We start from the raw sequence: 12,868 nt of genomic DNA, 5'->3' as shown, positions 1-12,868 counted from the left end.
AAGCTAAACATTCCTCTTCTGCCCTTGTCAGGGCCTGAGAACTCTTACTACAATCCACATGACCAATGATGGAACCGTGCTCAACACTCGATGATGGACGCCCACACGGCGACCTCTCTAAGGGGAGCCACGTGGAAAAAATCACAAGCATGTGGACAAGAGAAGACTGAGTTAAAGAATCATAGCAACTGTTCCCACTAAAGAAAATACTTTTTTATTTAAAAAAAAAAAAGGAGAGGGAAAATCTAAATTCAACTACTCATTGTGACTCAAGAGGACATAATGCTTATGAAAAAGGTACAGCCTTTATTCGGCAAGGATTGAGTTCCGATGAAAAGTGCAATGGCCAAATTATTAAAATATTCAATGGGAATCATGAATAGAAGATTGGGGTTGAGAAATTCTCCAAGAATTTGGAACAAAAGGATAAAGAAATTAATATGATGAGCAAAACTCTGAAGTGGTAGGGAGAACAGATCTAGGAAACGGATATGGAACTTCTGGGTGTGAGCAGAGAGGGCTGAGAACCAGCAGCAACTTGGAAAGATCCAGACAAATTTCCCCCTGGTGAGGAAAGGCTTAAGTCTGCAAACTGTAAGGGCCCATCCAGCTCCAAATAAAATTAATGAAAACAGATCTACACTAGACATATCTAAGTGAAAGTCTTGAATTCCAAGGGTAAACTCAAAACAAACTACAAGGGTCATAGTGGGAGAAAAGAGAAACAGCCTACGGAGAAAAGAAAACTACAGGCTGGTCTTAGACCTCTCTACAGTGCTGACATCTGAAGATGACGGAGCATTGTCCCGGTTCTGACAGAGAATCCCGTGGCCCACGAAGTCTCCATACAGCCGTAAAAGAGCAACAGGAGGAACTTCTCACATGTCCAAGGAACTGTGAAATGTAGCACCCACTCACCCATCTTGAAGAAATTATTTCAAGGCTCATCCTGGCACTGACACAAAATATGGAGGGAGCACGGTCAAGAAGCCAGGAGAGGGGAGTGAGGAAACCAGGGAGGCTGATTAATTGTTGGTAACATAGTCCCAGACTTTATTGCAATGGCAAACATATTTCTTGAAAGATAGATAATGTAAAATAATAATGACCATATATCTAAAATCTAAATTACGGATCTAAAGCCCAGATTATTTCCACGTTAGTTGGCAGGGATGGGGGAGGCGATCTAGTGTAATTCTTAAACACACAGACTCTTTTGTTTTTAGTTATTTAAAAAAAATTTTTTTGCCGTGCTGTGTGGCATGGGGGATCCTAGTTCCCCGACCAGGGATCAAACCCGCACGCCCTGTGCTGGAAACGCAGAGTCCTAACCACTGGACCGCCAGGGAGGTCCCTGGAGTCGGTCTCCTTGGGACCGAATCCCAGCCTTGCCACCCACCAGCCATGTGCCCAGCACGGCCCCAGCCTGCGGCCTGCTTTTCCCCATGGGCTCACACTTTCCCCCTGTCCGTACACTCTCCACGTGCCTCTCCATCAGCACAGCCACTGCCTTCATTCAGGCCTCACAATTTCTCCCTGGGTTAGTCCTCTCTGGGCCCCCCTGCCATCAGGTCTATCCCTCCCTTCCTCTCACTTCATTCCAACTTCTAGAATGATCTTTAAAAACCTTCAGTGGCTTTCAGTGACTCTCCATAAAGAGTAGAGAAGGGTCCAAACTCCCAGGCTTAGCACAAAAGGCCTCGCCCACAGGATCTGACTCTACCCATCTGTCCAGCCATCCTCCATACCAGCCACAGTGAATTATACACAGTTCCCAAGACAGCATCTCTCTCCCACATCAGAGTATCAGGAAGGCCTAGAGTCACTACCCACCTCTGCTACTTACTGTGTGAACTGGGCTGATTAAGTCGCTATGCTAATCCTCCAGCATCTCCTCTGCAGAATGGAGATAATAACAATGCCTGGACCTCATTAGGGTTGTCATGAACGCTGAGGCACAAAGCGCATAAAGTACTTTGCACAGCACCCGCACATAGTGGGCTCTCACAAATGAAAACTGTGATCATCGGTATACCTCCTCTGCCCTATCCACACCACTCTCTGTTGCCTATAAAGCACTTTTTCAACTAGCAAACTCCTATCTCTCCCTTATGTTTATGTTTCAGCTCAAAGGTTACTCTCTGCCTATTAGGCTTTCAGTGAGGCTTGGCCATAGCATGTAGGAGTGAGAAGCCAACCTTGACATTCCCAGCAGATGGAATCTACCTCCTACATGCTTTCCCCTATGAGTGCCTCTGTTATGACCCTTGATCCAGGGCTTTGCGATGACCTGCAAGCCTACCTGTCTCCTCCACTGCACTGTGAGCTCCTTAAGGGCTTACTATGTCAGACTCACCCTAGGATCCCCAGGACCTAGCAAAGTACCTGGCCCATGGCAGGTGATCAGAAAGTATTCACTGAAGGAAATGGAAGGGTGGCTTGTGCCCTGCCTAAGAACGAGGAGGAGGGGAGATGTGGCCAACCATTATTCTCCATCTCACAAGCTAAATTCATGGCTCTGATGTCTCACCAGGACATCAGAACGAGATCTTGAGCAGGAGACTGAGTCCTGATGTGCATATGCAACCCGGGCAGGACAGAACTGGCTGAGGGTTGGAGAGAGCAGGGATCCAGCTTTTGTCTCGTGGGTGGATGTCTTCAATACAGACAAGCAGCTTTTGAGGGAAAAAAACAAACACACTATGTTCAACAAGCAAACCGCAAGAAGTGCAGGGCTGCTGTCGATGAGCTCGTGGCAGGGCTGAGGTGTCTGGTAAAGTGACAACACAGGCCTGGCCACTGCAGATTCTAGCTAAAACCCCCAAATAACTTCAGGCCTCTGGCATGCTGTGGCCGAGGCTTACTGAAAGTCTAGCAGCACAACGAAGTAGAGCATCAGCCTCACTGATGAAAAAGCACACGAGGCCACCGAGAACCGAGCCTCTTCCTGACCAGGATGGTCCCAAGGGGAGGTAACCAGATCTTGGTCAAGCACTCCCTCCACCCGGGCAGGCCTTGGCTCTCCTGTGCAGACACACTGCCAATTAATCAGAGATTTTCCGTGGATGACTCAGTGATGAACCAAGCACATCAGATGATGGTTACTGGAAAAGAGGTCTCTGTTACAGAAATGGCTTCTGGCTCAAAGCTGGACTCCAGTCTTCAAAATGCAAGGTGCTGGGGCAATGACAGTGGGGTGGAGACAATTCACACCTTCAGAATTTCAAAGTTTCCCTTGGACTCTGAACATACCTCACAAAATGTAAAATGCAACCCACTGTGGGTGCTTTCTTCGGCACCTACGGTGATGCCTTCTTTACTATGTTGAACACAGCGTTTGTTCTTGAGACTGGAGGGTTAGACAAAGCAACTGTGGAACTCTGTTTTTTCTTTAGTCATACCCCAAATAGTTTAAATGAAACCTACGTAGTATAAGATGCTGTGAGGCCCTGGGAAGGCCATTGTGTAATAGAAAGGGCTTCTGGAATATAGCAGAATTTTTTGCAATGTTTATGCTTACCGTGGAGTCACAGGCACCAGGCAAAACCTCGAGTGCAGGACTCACTGGTTCAGAAATAAGCACACGTGTTGCGAGTGGGTTGTCAAAGAATTACTTATGAGGCCCTTGTTTGCTGCACAACGCCTACCGCTTCTGCTCACCTTTAGAGATTTCCAAGATGGCCTGTAGATATTGTTCACACCTTGGGTGCTTAGGAATCTTCATACTTCCTAACGAAGTCATTGTTTATAATTAAGGAGCTTAAGCCCGTAACCAAGCAGGGACAGCATTCCTCGTGGACATTTACGAGGCATCATTCAAGCATCAAGTGAGTTGCTGTTCCAATGCTCCAGTTTCATGACGTTATTATAGGGCAAGCATGCCAATGACCTCCTTTCAGTCACCTCATCTAGGCCAGAAGACTGTCTGTACCCTCTCAAAAGATTTCTGGCAAAGTGGATTCTATAAATATCTTTGGAAATTCTGGCAAGAAATTCTTTCAAATACCCATCCCCTTAGGTCAATTATTTCTTTTGTCTAGGCAAGACTCTTTCCTTCCTTCCTTTCATCCATCCATCTATCCATCCATCCAGTCTGTGTGAAATGCATTCTATGTGCTAAGCACTGCTTGAGAAAATGAAGCATGTACCTGGTCTTGAGAGATCTAAATGTAAGAGCAAGATAGTGGGTTATATGTGTAAAGAATGGAGTTATCAGTCAAGAAACAGAGTATTAACAGCCATGGAACAAGGTACATCAGCTCAGGACCCTGGAGGCATGATATAATCATCACGTGTGGATACAAGCTTATTTTCTAGAACCTCTATCTTTATAGAAACACAACAACTAAATACAACAACAAAACCAAGCCAAAAAACAAACAAAATGACACAATTTCTGAATTCAGTGCAAACCACTCAATCCAATTGTCTGAAATGCTGTTTAGAAAATTCAGCTTGATTTCCTAAAAATGTCATTTTCTCTGATTATGAAAGTCATGTAAAATTTTGGAAAATGTAAGACTGAATAGAGAAGAAAAAGTAACCAATAATCTACTACACAGAAATAACAATGATTAATATTCTATGTACAATTTTTCAATACATACACTATTCATTTATAATTTAAAAATAAAATTGGGACCATGATGTTTATGTTGCATAACCTGTCTTTCTTTTTAACACTTCTTAGCACTTTGCTTCATTCTTAAATATCTTTTGAAAGCATACCTGTTTAATGGTTGTCTAGTAGCCTAACATGTAGATGTTTCATGCTATTTTAGCCAATTCTTTAAATTTAGATATTTAGAATTTTAGAATTTGAAATTTAGAATAATTCAAGGTTTTCACAATTATAAATAATGTGTAACCATACAACACACACACATCTCTGATCAATTCCCTAAAACAACTTCTTAGAAGTACAATTCCTGTATATTAAGAAATGCACATTTTAAGGCATTTAATATATACTTGCAAGTTATTCTACAGAATGTTTGTACTGATTTACATTCCCATCAGCAGAGCATAAAAGTGTCCATTTTTCTAAACCTTACCAATACTGTGTGTTTTGTCTTTTTAATTTTTTGCTACTTGATAGGTAAGAGGAGATGGTATAAAATTATTTTAACTTGCGGTTCTGATTAACAACAGGAGGCTGAATTTTTTCCAGATGCTTAGTGTGTGTATGTATTCATATTTGTATATGTATTTAACACCCTGTTCATAGCTTTTGCTCATAGCTCCCTATTAAGTTAAAATCTGCCTTGTGCCTTCTGGAACTATCCTAAATAAGCTTAATTCCTCCTTCATATGACAGCCCCTTAAATACTTGAAGACAAAAGTCATGTCTCACTTTCTCCAAGATAAACACTTATGGTTCCTTCAACCGTTTCTCCTGTGGCAAAGTTTCAGGGGCGGTCGTCGGAGAAAATGCGTAACAAATCCTTCCGCCCCTGTGACCCTGTACCCTCCAGCACCCTCGGGTACAGAACTCCATGCGACTCCAGAAAAGCTTGCCCCGAATCCTCCTGGCAGACTCTCCGGATGCAGTCACCTGCCTACACCTCGGGCATCAGCCTCCTTTCTCCTGCTCATCCACAAGGACACTGTGGGTTAGTTTGACCACGATGGTGGCATTTCCTGTGATGTGTAGGCCTGGCGCTCAAATAAAGTGGTAGAAAAAGAGCACTTTGACGCCAGAAACAGGAAGAAGAATGGCCTGGTATAATGAGAATGATGAATTCAAATGAGGAAAGCATCAAGAAGGAGATGGCCCGCTTGTCCCGAGACGCTGCATTTGGCAGGACTGGGGCGGCTATATAATGGGTCTCAGGAGACCAAGAAGCCTCTCCTGACCCCAGGGCACGTTAGGGACCCTTCCTCTGTCCCAGGGCTGACTGCCTGCCCACTGTCTCCTGGAGTCACCTGTGCACGTGCTGGTCCCCCACTAACACATCTTGCGTTCCCTGAGGGATGGGCTATGTCTGGTGCCTGAGAGCCTTGCTCAGCAGATTGCACATATGAGGTCATCTCATGTGCTCAGTGAACTAAGCCCCTGCTGGAAATCTCTCTCCAGGCTGCCCACATCCCTTTGCTCTTATTTGCTTCTCACTGGACAACCTTCCAGTACAAATCTGTTGTCTCAAGTACTTCCAAACCTCATAGATTCCCTGGACAATGGACATGGGCATCCATGCCAGTGGCGAGGAAACCCCAGGGCATCACAGAATTGCACCTGATTAACATGTCAGCTTCAGAGAACTCTTGCTGAGAACCCTGCATCTGATCGGTTTGACAGCACTGTCTTGACAGTGGATCTACAAAGCTGAGGTCCAGGCTCTGGACACTTGTAAAGGTATCGTTGCCTTCTGAGTCCCTGTCCTCGAGTCCAGCCTTTAGGCAAACAACAGCTTGACAATTTTGTGCATTATGGTCTAAGTAGAAAAACATATAAAAATAAGATATAAGTAAAACTGATATATCTATATCTATCTACCTGTAGATATTTATATACATATATCTCAAACATTAAACACTGCCAACTCATCACAAGATTAACATAAAACCTCACACTAAAGGCCTAATTACCTCAGTTCCTATTACCTAATGCATCATGTCTAGATATCAACAAAGATTTACAAGGTATGCTAAAAAGCAAAAAAAAAAAACAAAACACAGCCTGAAGAGGCAACTAAACATCAGAACCAGACTCAGATATGACATGGATTTTGAAATTACTAGCCTGGGAATTTAAAATAACTATGATTAATATATTCAAAGTGCTAATGGAAGATGCAGACAAAATTAAGAACAGTTGGGTCACGTAAGCAGAGAGATTGAAACTCTAAGAAAGAATCAAAGGGAAATGCTAGGAAAAAAAAAACAAAACACTGTAACAGAAATGAATGCCTTTGATAGACTCATCAGTAGACTGGACATAGCCAAGGAAAGAATCAGTAAGCTTGAAGATGTGTCAATTGAAATTTCCAAAACTGAAATGTAAAGAGAAAAAAGAATAAAAAACCCAGAACAGAATACCCTAAACTGTAGTCCAATTTCAAAACATATACATGTAATTAGAATACCAAAAGGAGAAGAAAGAGAATGGAACAAAGGGATTATTTGAAGATATAATGTCTAATAATTTTCCAAAATTAATGACAGACCCCAAACCACAGGCTCAAGAAGCTCAGAAAATACCAACCAGTACAAATAATGAAAAAAAAAACAAACCACAAACAAACTAAACAATCTACACTGTCATATTCAAATTGCAGAAAACCAAAAACAAAGAGAAAAAATCTTGAAAGAAGCCAGAAAAAAAGTCCCACACCGGGCTTCCCTGGTGGCGCAGTGGTTGAGAGTCCGCCTGCTAATGCAGGGGACACGGGTTTGTGCCCGGGTCTGGGAAGATCCCACATGCCGTGGAGCGGCTGGGCCCGTGAGCCATGGCTGCCGAGCCTCCGTGTCCAGAGCCTGTGCTCCGCAGTGGGAGAGGCCACAACAGTGAGAGGCCCGCGTACCGCAAAAAAACCCAAAAACAAAAAAAATGAGGTTTCTAGGGCTTCCCTGGTGGCACAGTAGTTGAGAATCTGCTTGACGATGCAGGGGACATGGGTTTGTGCCCCGGTCCGGGAGGATCCCACATGCCGCGGAGCGGCTGGGCCCGTGAGCCATGGCCACCGAGCCTGCGTGTCCAGAGCCTGCGCTCCGCAGTGGGAGAGGCCACAACAGTGAGAGGCCTGTGTACCGCAAAAAAAAAAAAAAAAAAAAAAAAAGAAGGACACTACATAATGGTCAAGGGATCAATCCAACAAGAAGATCTAACAATTGTAAATATTTATGCACCAAACATAGGAGCACATCAATACATAAGGCAAATGCTAACAGCCATAAAAGGGGAAATCAACAGTAGCACAGTCACAGTAGGGGACTTTAACACCCCACTTTCAGCAATGGGCAGATCATCCAAAATGAAAATAAATAAGGAAACACAAGCTTTAAATGATACATTAAAAAGACGGACTTAATTGATATTTATAGGACATTCCATCCAAAAACAACAGAATACACTTTCTTCTCAAGTGCTCATGGAACATTCTCCAGGATAGACCATATCTTGGGTCACAAATCAAGCCTTGGTAAATTTAAGAAAATTGAAATCGTGTCAAGTATCTTTTCTAACCACAACGCTATGAGACTAGATATCAATTACAGGAAAAAAACTGTAAAAAATACAAACACATGGAGGTTAAACAATACACTACTAAATAACCAAGAGAGCACTGAAGAAATCAAAGAGGAAATCAGAAAATACCTAGAAACAAATGACAACAAAAACACGACGACCCAAAACCTATGGGATGCAGCAAAAGCAGTTCTAAGAGGAAAGTTTATAGCAATACAATCCTACCTCAAGAAACAAGAAAAATCTCAAATAAACAACCTAAACTTACACCTAAAGCAATTAGAGAAAGAACAACAAAAACCCCACAAAGTTAGCAGAAGGAAAGAAATCATAAAAATCAGATCAGAAATAAATGAAAATGAAAGAAACAATAGCAAAGATCAATAAAACTAAAAGCTGGTTCTTTGAGAAGATAAACAAAATTGATAAACCATTAGCCAGACTCATCAAGACAAAAAGGGAGAAGACTCAAATCAACAGAATTAGAAATGAAAAAGGAGAAGTAACAACTGACACTGCAGAAATACAAAGGATCATGAGAGATTACTACAAGCAACTATATGCCAATAAAACGGACAACCTGGTAGAAATGGACAAATTCTTAGAAAAGCACAACCTTCCGAGACTGAACCAGGAAGAAATAGAAAATATAAACAGGCCAATCACAAGCACTGAAATTAAAACTGTGATTAAAAATCTTCCAACAAAGAAAAGCCCAGGACCAGACAGCTTCACAGGTGAATTCTATGAAACATTTAGAGAAGAGCTAACACCTATCCTTCTCAAACTCCTCCAAAATATAGCAGAGGGAGAAACACTCCCAAACTCGTTCTACGAGGCCACCATCACCCTGATACCAAAACCAGACAAAGATGTCACAAAAAAAGAAAACTACAGGCCAATATCTCTGATGAACATAAATGCAAAAATCCTCAACAAAATACTAGCAAACAGAATCCAACAGCACATTAAAAAAGATCATACACTATGATCAAGTGGGGTTTATCCCAGGAATGCAAGGATTCTTCAATATATGCAAATCAATCAATGTGATACACCATATTAACAAATTAAAGGATAAAAACCATATGATAATCTCTATAGATGCAGAAAAAGCTTCTGACAAATTCAACACCCATTTACGATAAAAACTCTCCAGAAAGTAGGAATGGAGGGAACCTACCTTAACATAATAAAGGTCATATATGACAAACCCACAGCCAACATTGTTCTCAATGGTGAAAAACTGACTAAGATCAGGAACAAGACAAGGTTGCCCACTCTCACCACTATTACTCAACATCGTTTTGGAAGTTTTAACCACAGCAATAAGTGAAGAAAAAGAAATAAAAGGAATCCAAATCGGAAAAGAAGTAAAACTGTCACTGTTTGCAGATGACACGATACTATACATAGAGTATCCTAAAGATGCTACCAGTAAACTACTAGAGCTAATCAATGAATTTGGTAGAGTAGCAGGATACAAAATTAATACACAGAAATCTCTTGCATTCCTATACACTAATGATGAAAAATCTGAAAGAGAAATTAAAGAAACACTCCCATTTACCACTGCAACAAAAAGAATAAAATACCAAGGAATAAACCTACCTAAGGAGACAAAAGACCTATATGCAGAAAACTATAAGACACTGATGAAAGAAATTAAAGATGATACAAACAGATGGAGAGATATACTATGTTCTTGGATTGGAAGAATCAACATTGTGAAAATGACTATACTACACAAAGCAATCTACAGATTCAATGCAATCCCTATCAAACTACCAATGGCATTTTTCACAGAACTAGAAAAAATTTCACAATTTGTATGGAAACACAAAAGACCCCGAATAGCCAAAACAATCTTGAGAAAGCAAAACGGAGCTGGAGGAATCAGGCTCCCTGACTTCAGACTATACTACAAAGCTACAGTAATCAAGACAGTATGGTACTGGCATAAAAACAGAAAGATAGATCAATGGAACAGGATAGAAAGCCCAGAGATAAACCCACACACATATGGTCAACTTATCTGTGATAAAGGAGGCAAGAGTATACAATGGAGAAAAGACAGCCTCTTCAATAAATGGTGCTGGGAAAACTGGATAGCTCTATGTAAATAAAATTAGAACACTCCCTAACACCATACTTAAAAATAAACTCAAAATGGATTAAAGACCTAAACGTAAGGCCAGACACTATAAAACTCTTAGAGGAAAACATAGGCAGAACACTCTATGACATACATCACAGCAAGATCCTTTTGACCCACCTCCTAGAGAAATGGAAATAAAAATAAACAAATGGGACCTAATGAAACTTCAAAACTTTTGCACAGCAAAGGAAACCATAAAAAAGATGAAAAGACAACCCTCAGAATGGGAGAAAATATTTGCAAACGAAGCAACTGACAAAGGATTAATCTCCAAAATATACAAGCAGCTTATGCAACTCAATATCAAAAAAACAAACAACCCAATCCAAAAATGGGCAGAAGACCTAAATAAACATTTCTCCAAAGAAGACATACAGATTGCCAACAAACACATGAAAAGATGCTCAACATTACTAATCATTAGAGAAATGCAAATCAAAACTACAATGAGGTATCACCTCACACTGGTCAGAATGGCCATCATCAAACATTCTACAAACAATAAATGCTGGAGAGGGTGTGGAGAAAAGGGAACCCTCTTGCACTGTTGGTGGGAATGTAAATTGATACAGCCACTATGGAGAACAGTATGGAGGTTCCTTAAAGAACTAAAAATAGAATTACCATATGACCCAGCAACCCCACTACTGGGCATATACCCAGAGAAAACCATAATTCAAAAAGACGCATGCACCCCAATGTTCATTGCAGCACTATTTACGATCGCCAGGTCATGGAAGCAACCTAAATGCCCATTGACAGACGAATGAATAAACAAGATGTGGTACATATATACAATGGAATATTACTCAGCCATAAAAAGAAACAAAATTGGGTCATTTGTAGAGACGTGGATGCATCTAGAGACTGTCATACAGAGTGAAGTAAGTCAGAAAGAGAAAAAGAAATATCGTATATTAACGCATATATGTGGAACCTAGAAAGTGGAACCGATGAACCGGTTTGCAGAGCAGAAATTGAGACACAGAAGTAGAGAAAAAACGTATGGACACCAAGCGCGGAAAGCAGCAGGGGGTGGGGGTGGTGGTGTGATGAATTGGGAGATTGGGATTGACATATATACTCTAATGTGTATAAAATGGATGACTAATAAGAAAACAAATAAATAAATAAATAAACATTTAAAAAAAAAAACCAATAAGAGTCATGTAGCACAGTGTTCATTGCAGCACTATTTACAATAGCCAGGACATGGAAGCAACCTAAGTGTCCATCAACAGAGGAATGGATAAAGAAGATGTGGCACATATATGCAGTGGAATATTACTCAGCCATGAAAAGAAATGAAATTGAGTTATTTGTAGTTAGGTGGATGCACCTAGAGTGTGTCATACAGAGTGAAGTAAGTCAGAAAGAGAAAAACAAATACCATATGCTAACACACATATATGGAATCTAAAAAAAAAAATGGTTCTGATGAACCTTGGGGCAGGACGGGAATAAAGACACAGACGTAGAGAATGGATTTGAGGACACAGTGAGGGGAAAGGGTAAGCTGGGACGAAGTGAAAGAGTAGCCTTGACATATATACACTACCAAATGTAAAATAGATATCTAGTGAGAAGCAGCCGTGTGGCACAGGGAGATCAGCTCAGTGCTTTGCGACCACCTAGAGGGGTGGGATAGGGAGGGTGGGAGGGAGATGCAAGAGGGAGGAGATGTGGGAATATATGTATGCATATAGCTGATTCACTTTGTTATACAGCAGAAACTAACACAACACTGTAAAGCAATTATACTCCAATAAAGATGTTAAAAAAAAAAAAGAATGCATTTCTAACAGGATACCATGGTGAGGTGAAATAACATGAGATCCCCTGGGAATGAATATGCAGGTTCTGCTTACCTGCTGGAGGCCAAGCCTTGATGTAGCCTGTGCAGTGGACCACAGCATACTGGGCTTCTCCTTCTTTCACAGGGCCAAGGCCATTCCTAGAGAAAGAACTTCTGTGAGCTTGCTTTCGACATCTGGGGGTGAGGCAAGGATGTCCATGACTCTTTTGGTATCTAAGTTACTGGGTTCTCCTGTTGGCCTTGTGTTTTCAATCTTGACTTCCCACCATCCTGTTTTCCCTCCTCCTATATGGTCTGAATGTACAAAATAAATCCACCCAACTCCCTTTCTCATCTCAACCACTGCAACCCTGATGTGCGGGTCTCTTGGTGCTCTCCAAGGCTAAGCCCCGTCTTCAAGTTCAGCTACTCCTTAGCTTAGTGCATTGAAGCTATCTACCAGCATAGCCCCAAAACATACATCAGAAAGGCTTACTGACCTGAACCTTTTCCTCATGGTGGTTATTCTGTTTAGAGGAAGGTGGTCCAAAGGAGCATTTCCACACCTAAGATTTGATAAATATATTAGAGTGAGTGAAGACCTAGGCAAGTTTATAAAGCGCATAGTGCGGCAGGCAAGTATATGGGCCTTATCTGATGCGAGCACCCTGTAGCCAAGTTCCTTCCAAAGTGCAGAAGCAGGGTTGCATGCCTGTTATCTGTAGTG

The 12,868-nt window shown here is 41.5% G+C and overlaps 1 protein-coding gene across 7 annotated transcripts in view; it reads right to left on the bottom strand.

Moving 5' to 3' along the window:
• The window catches only part of ARNT2 (aryl hydrocarbon receptor nuclear translocator 2), a 192,503-nt gene that overhangs the window by 72,535 nt on the left and 107,100 nt on the right, over positions 1-12,868 (bottom strand). For all 7 annotated transcript variants that reach the window (XM_082619590.1, XM_082619592.1, XM_082619588.1 and 4 more), the window contains 2 exons: positions 12,642-12,707; positions 12,215-12,300 (listed from right to left, as the gene is read on the bottom strand). In XM_082619590.1, coding sequence (XP_082475716.1) covers positions 12,215-12,300; positions 12,642-12,707 — 152 coding nt within the window. The remainder of the gene's footprint in view (positions 1-12,214; positions 12,301-12,641; positions 12,708-12,868) is intronic.

The sequence above is a fragment of the Mesoplodon mirus genome (assembly GCF_964341445.2).
Source record: "Mesoplodon mirus genome assembly, chromosome: 4".
NCBI classification, from domain to species: Eukaryota; Metazoa; Chordata; class Mammalia; order Artiodactyla; family Ziphiidae; genus Mesoplodon; species Mesoplodon mirus.
Note: the sequence above shows the minus strand (reverse complement) of the source record. Positions and strands in the feature narration are given on the sequence as shown.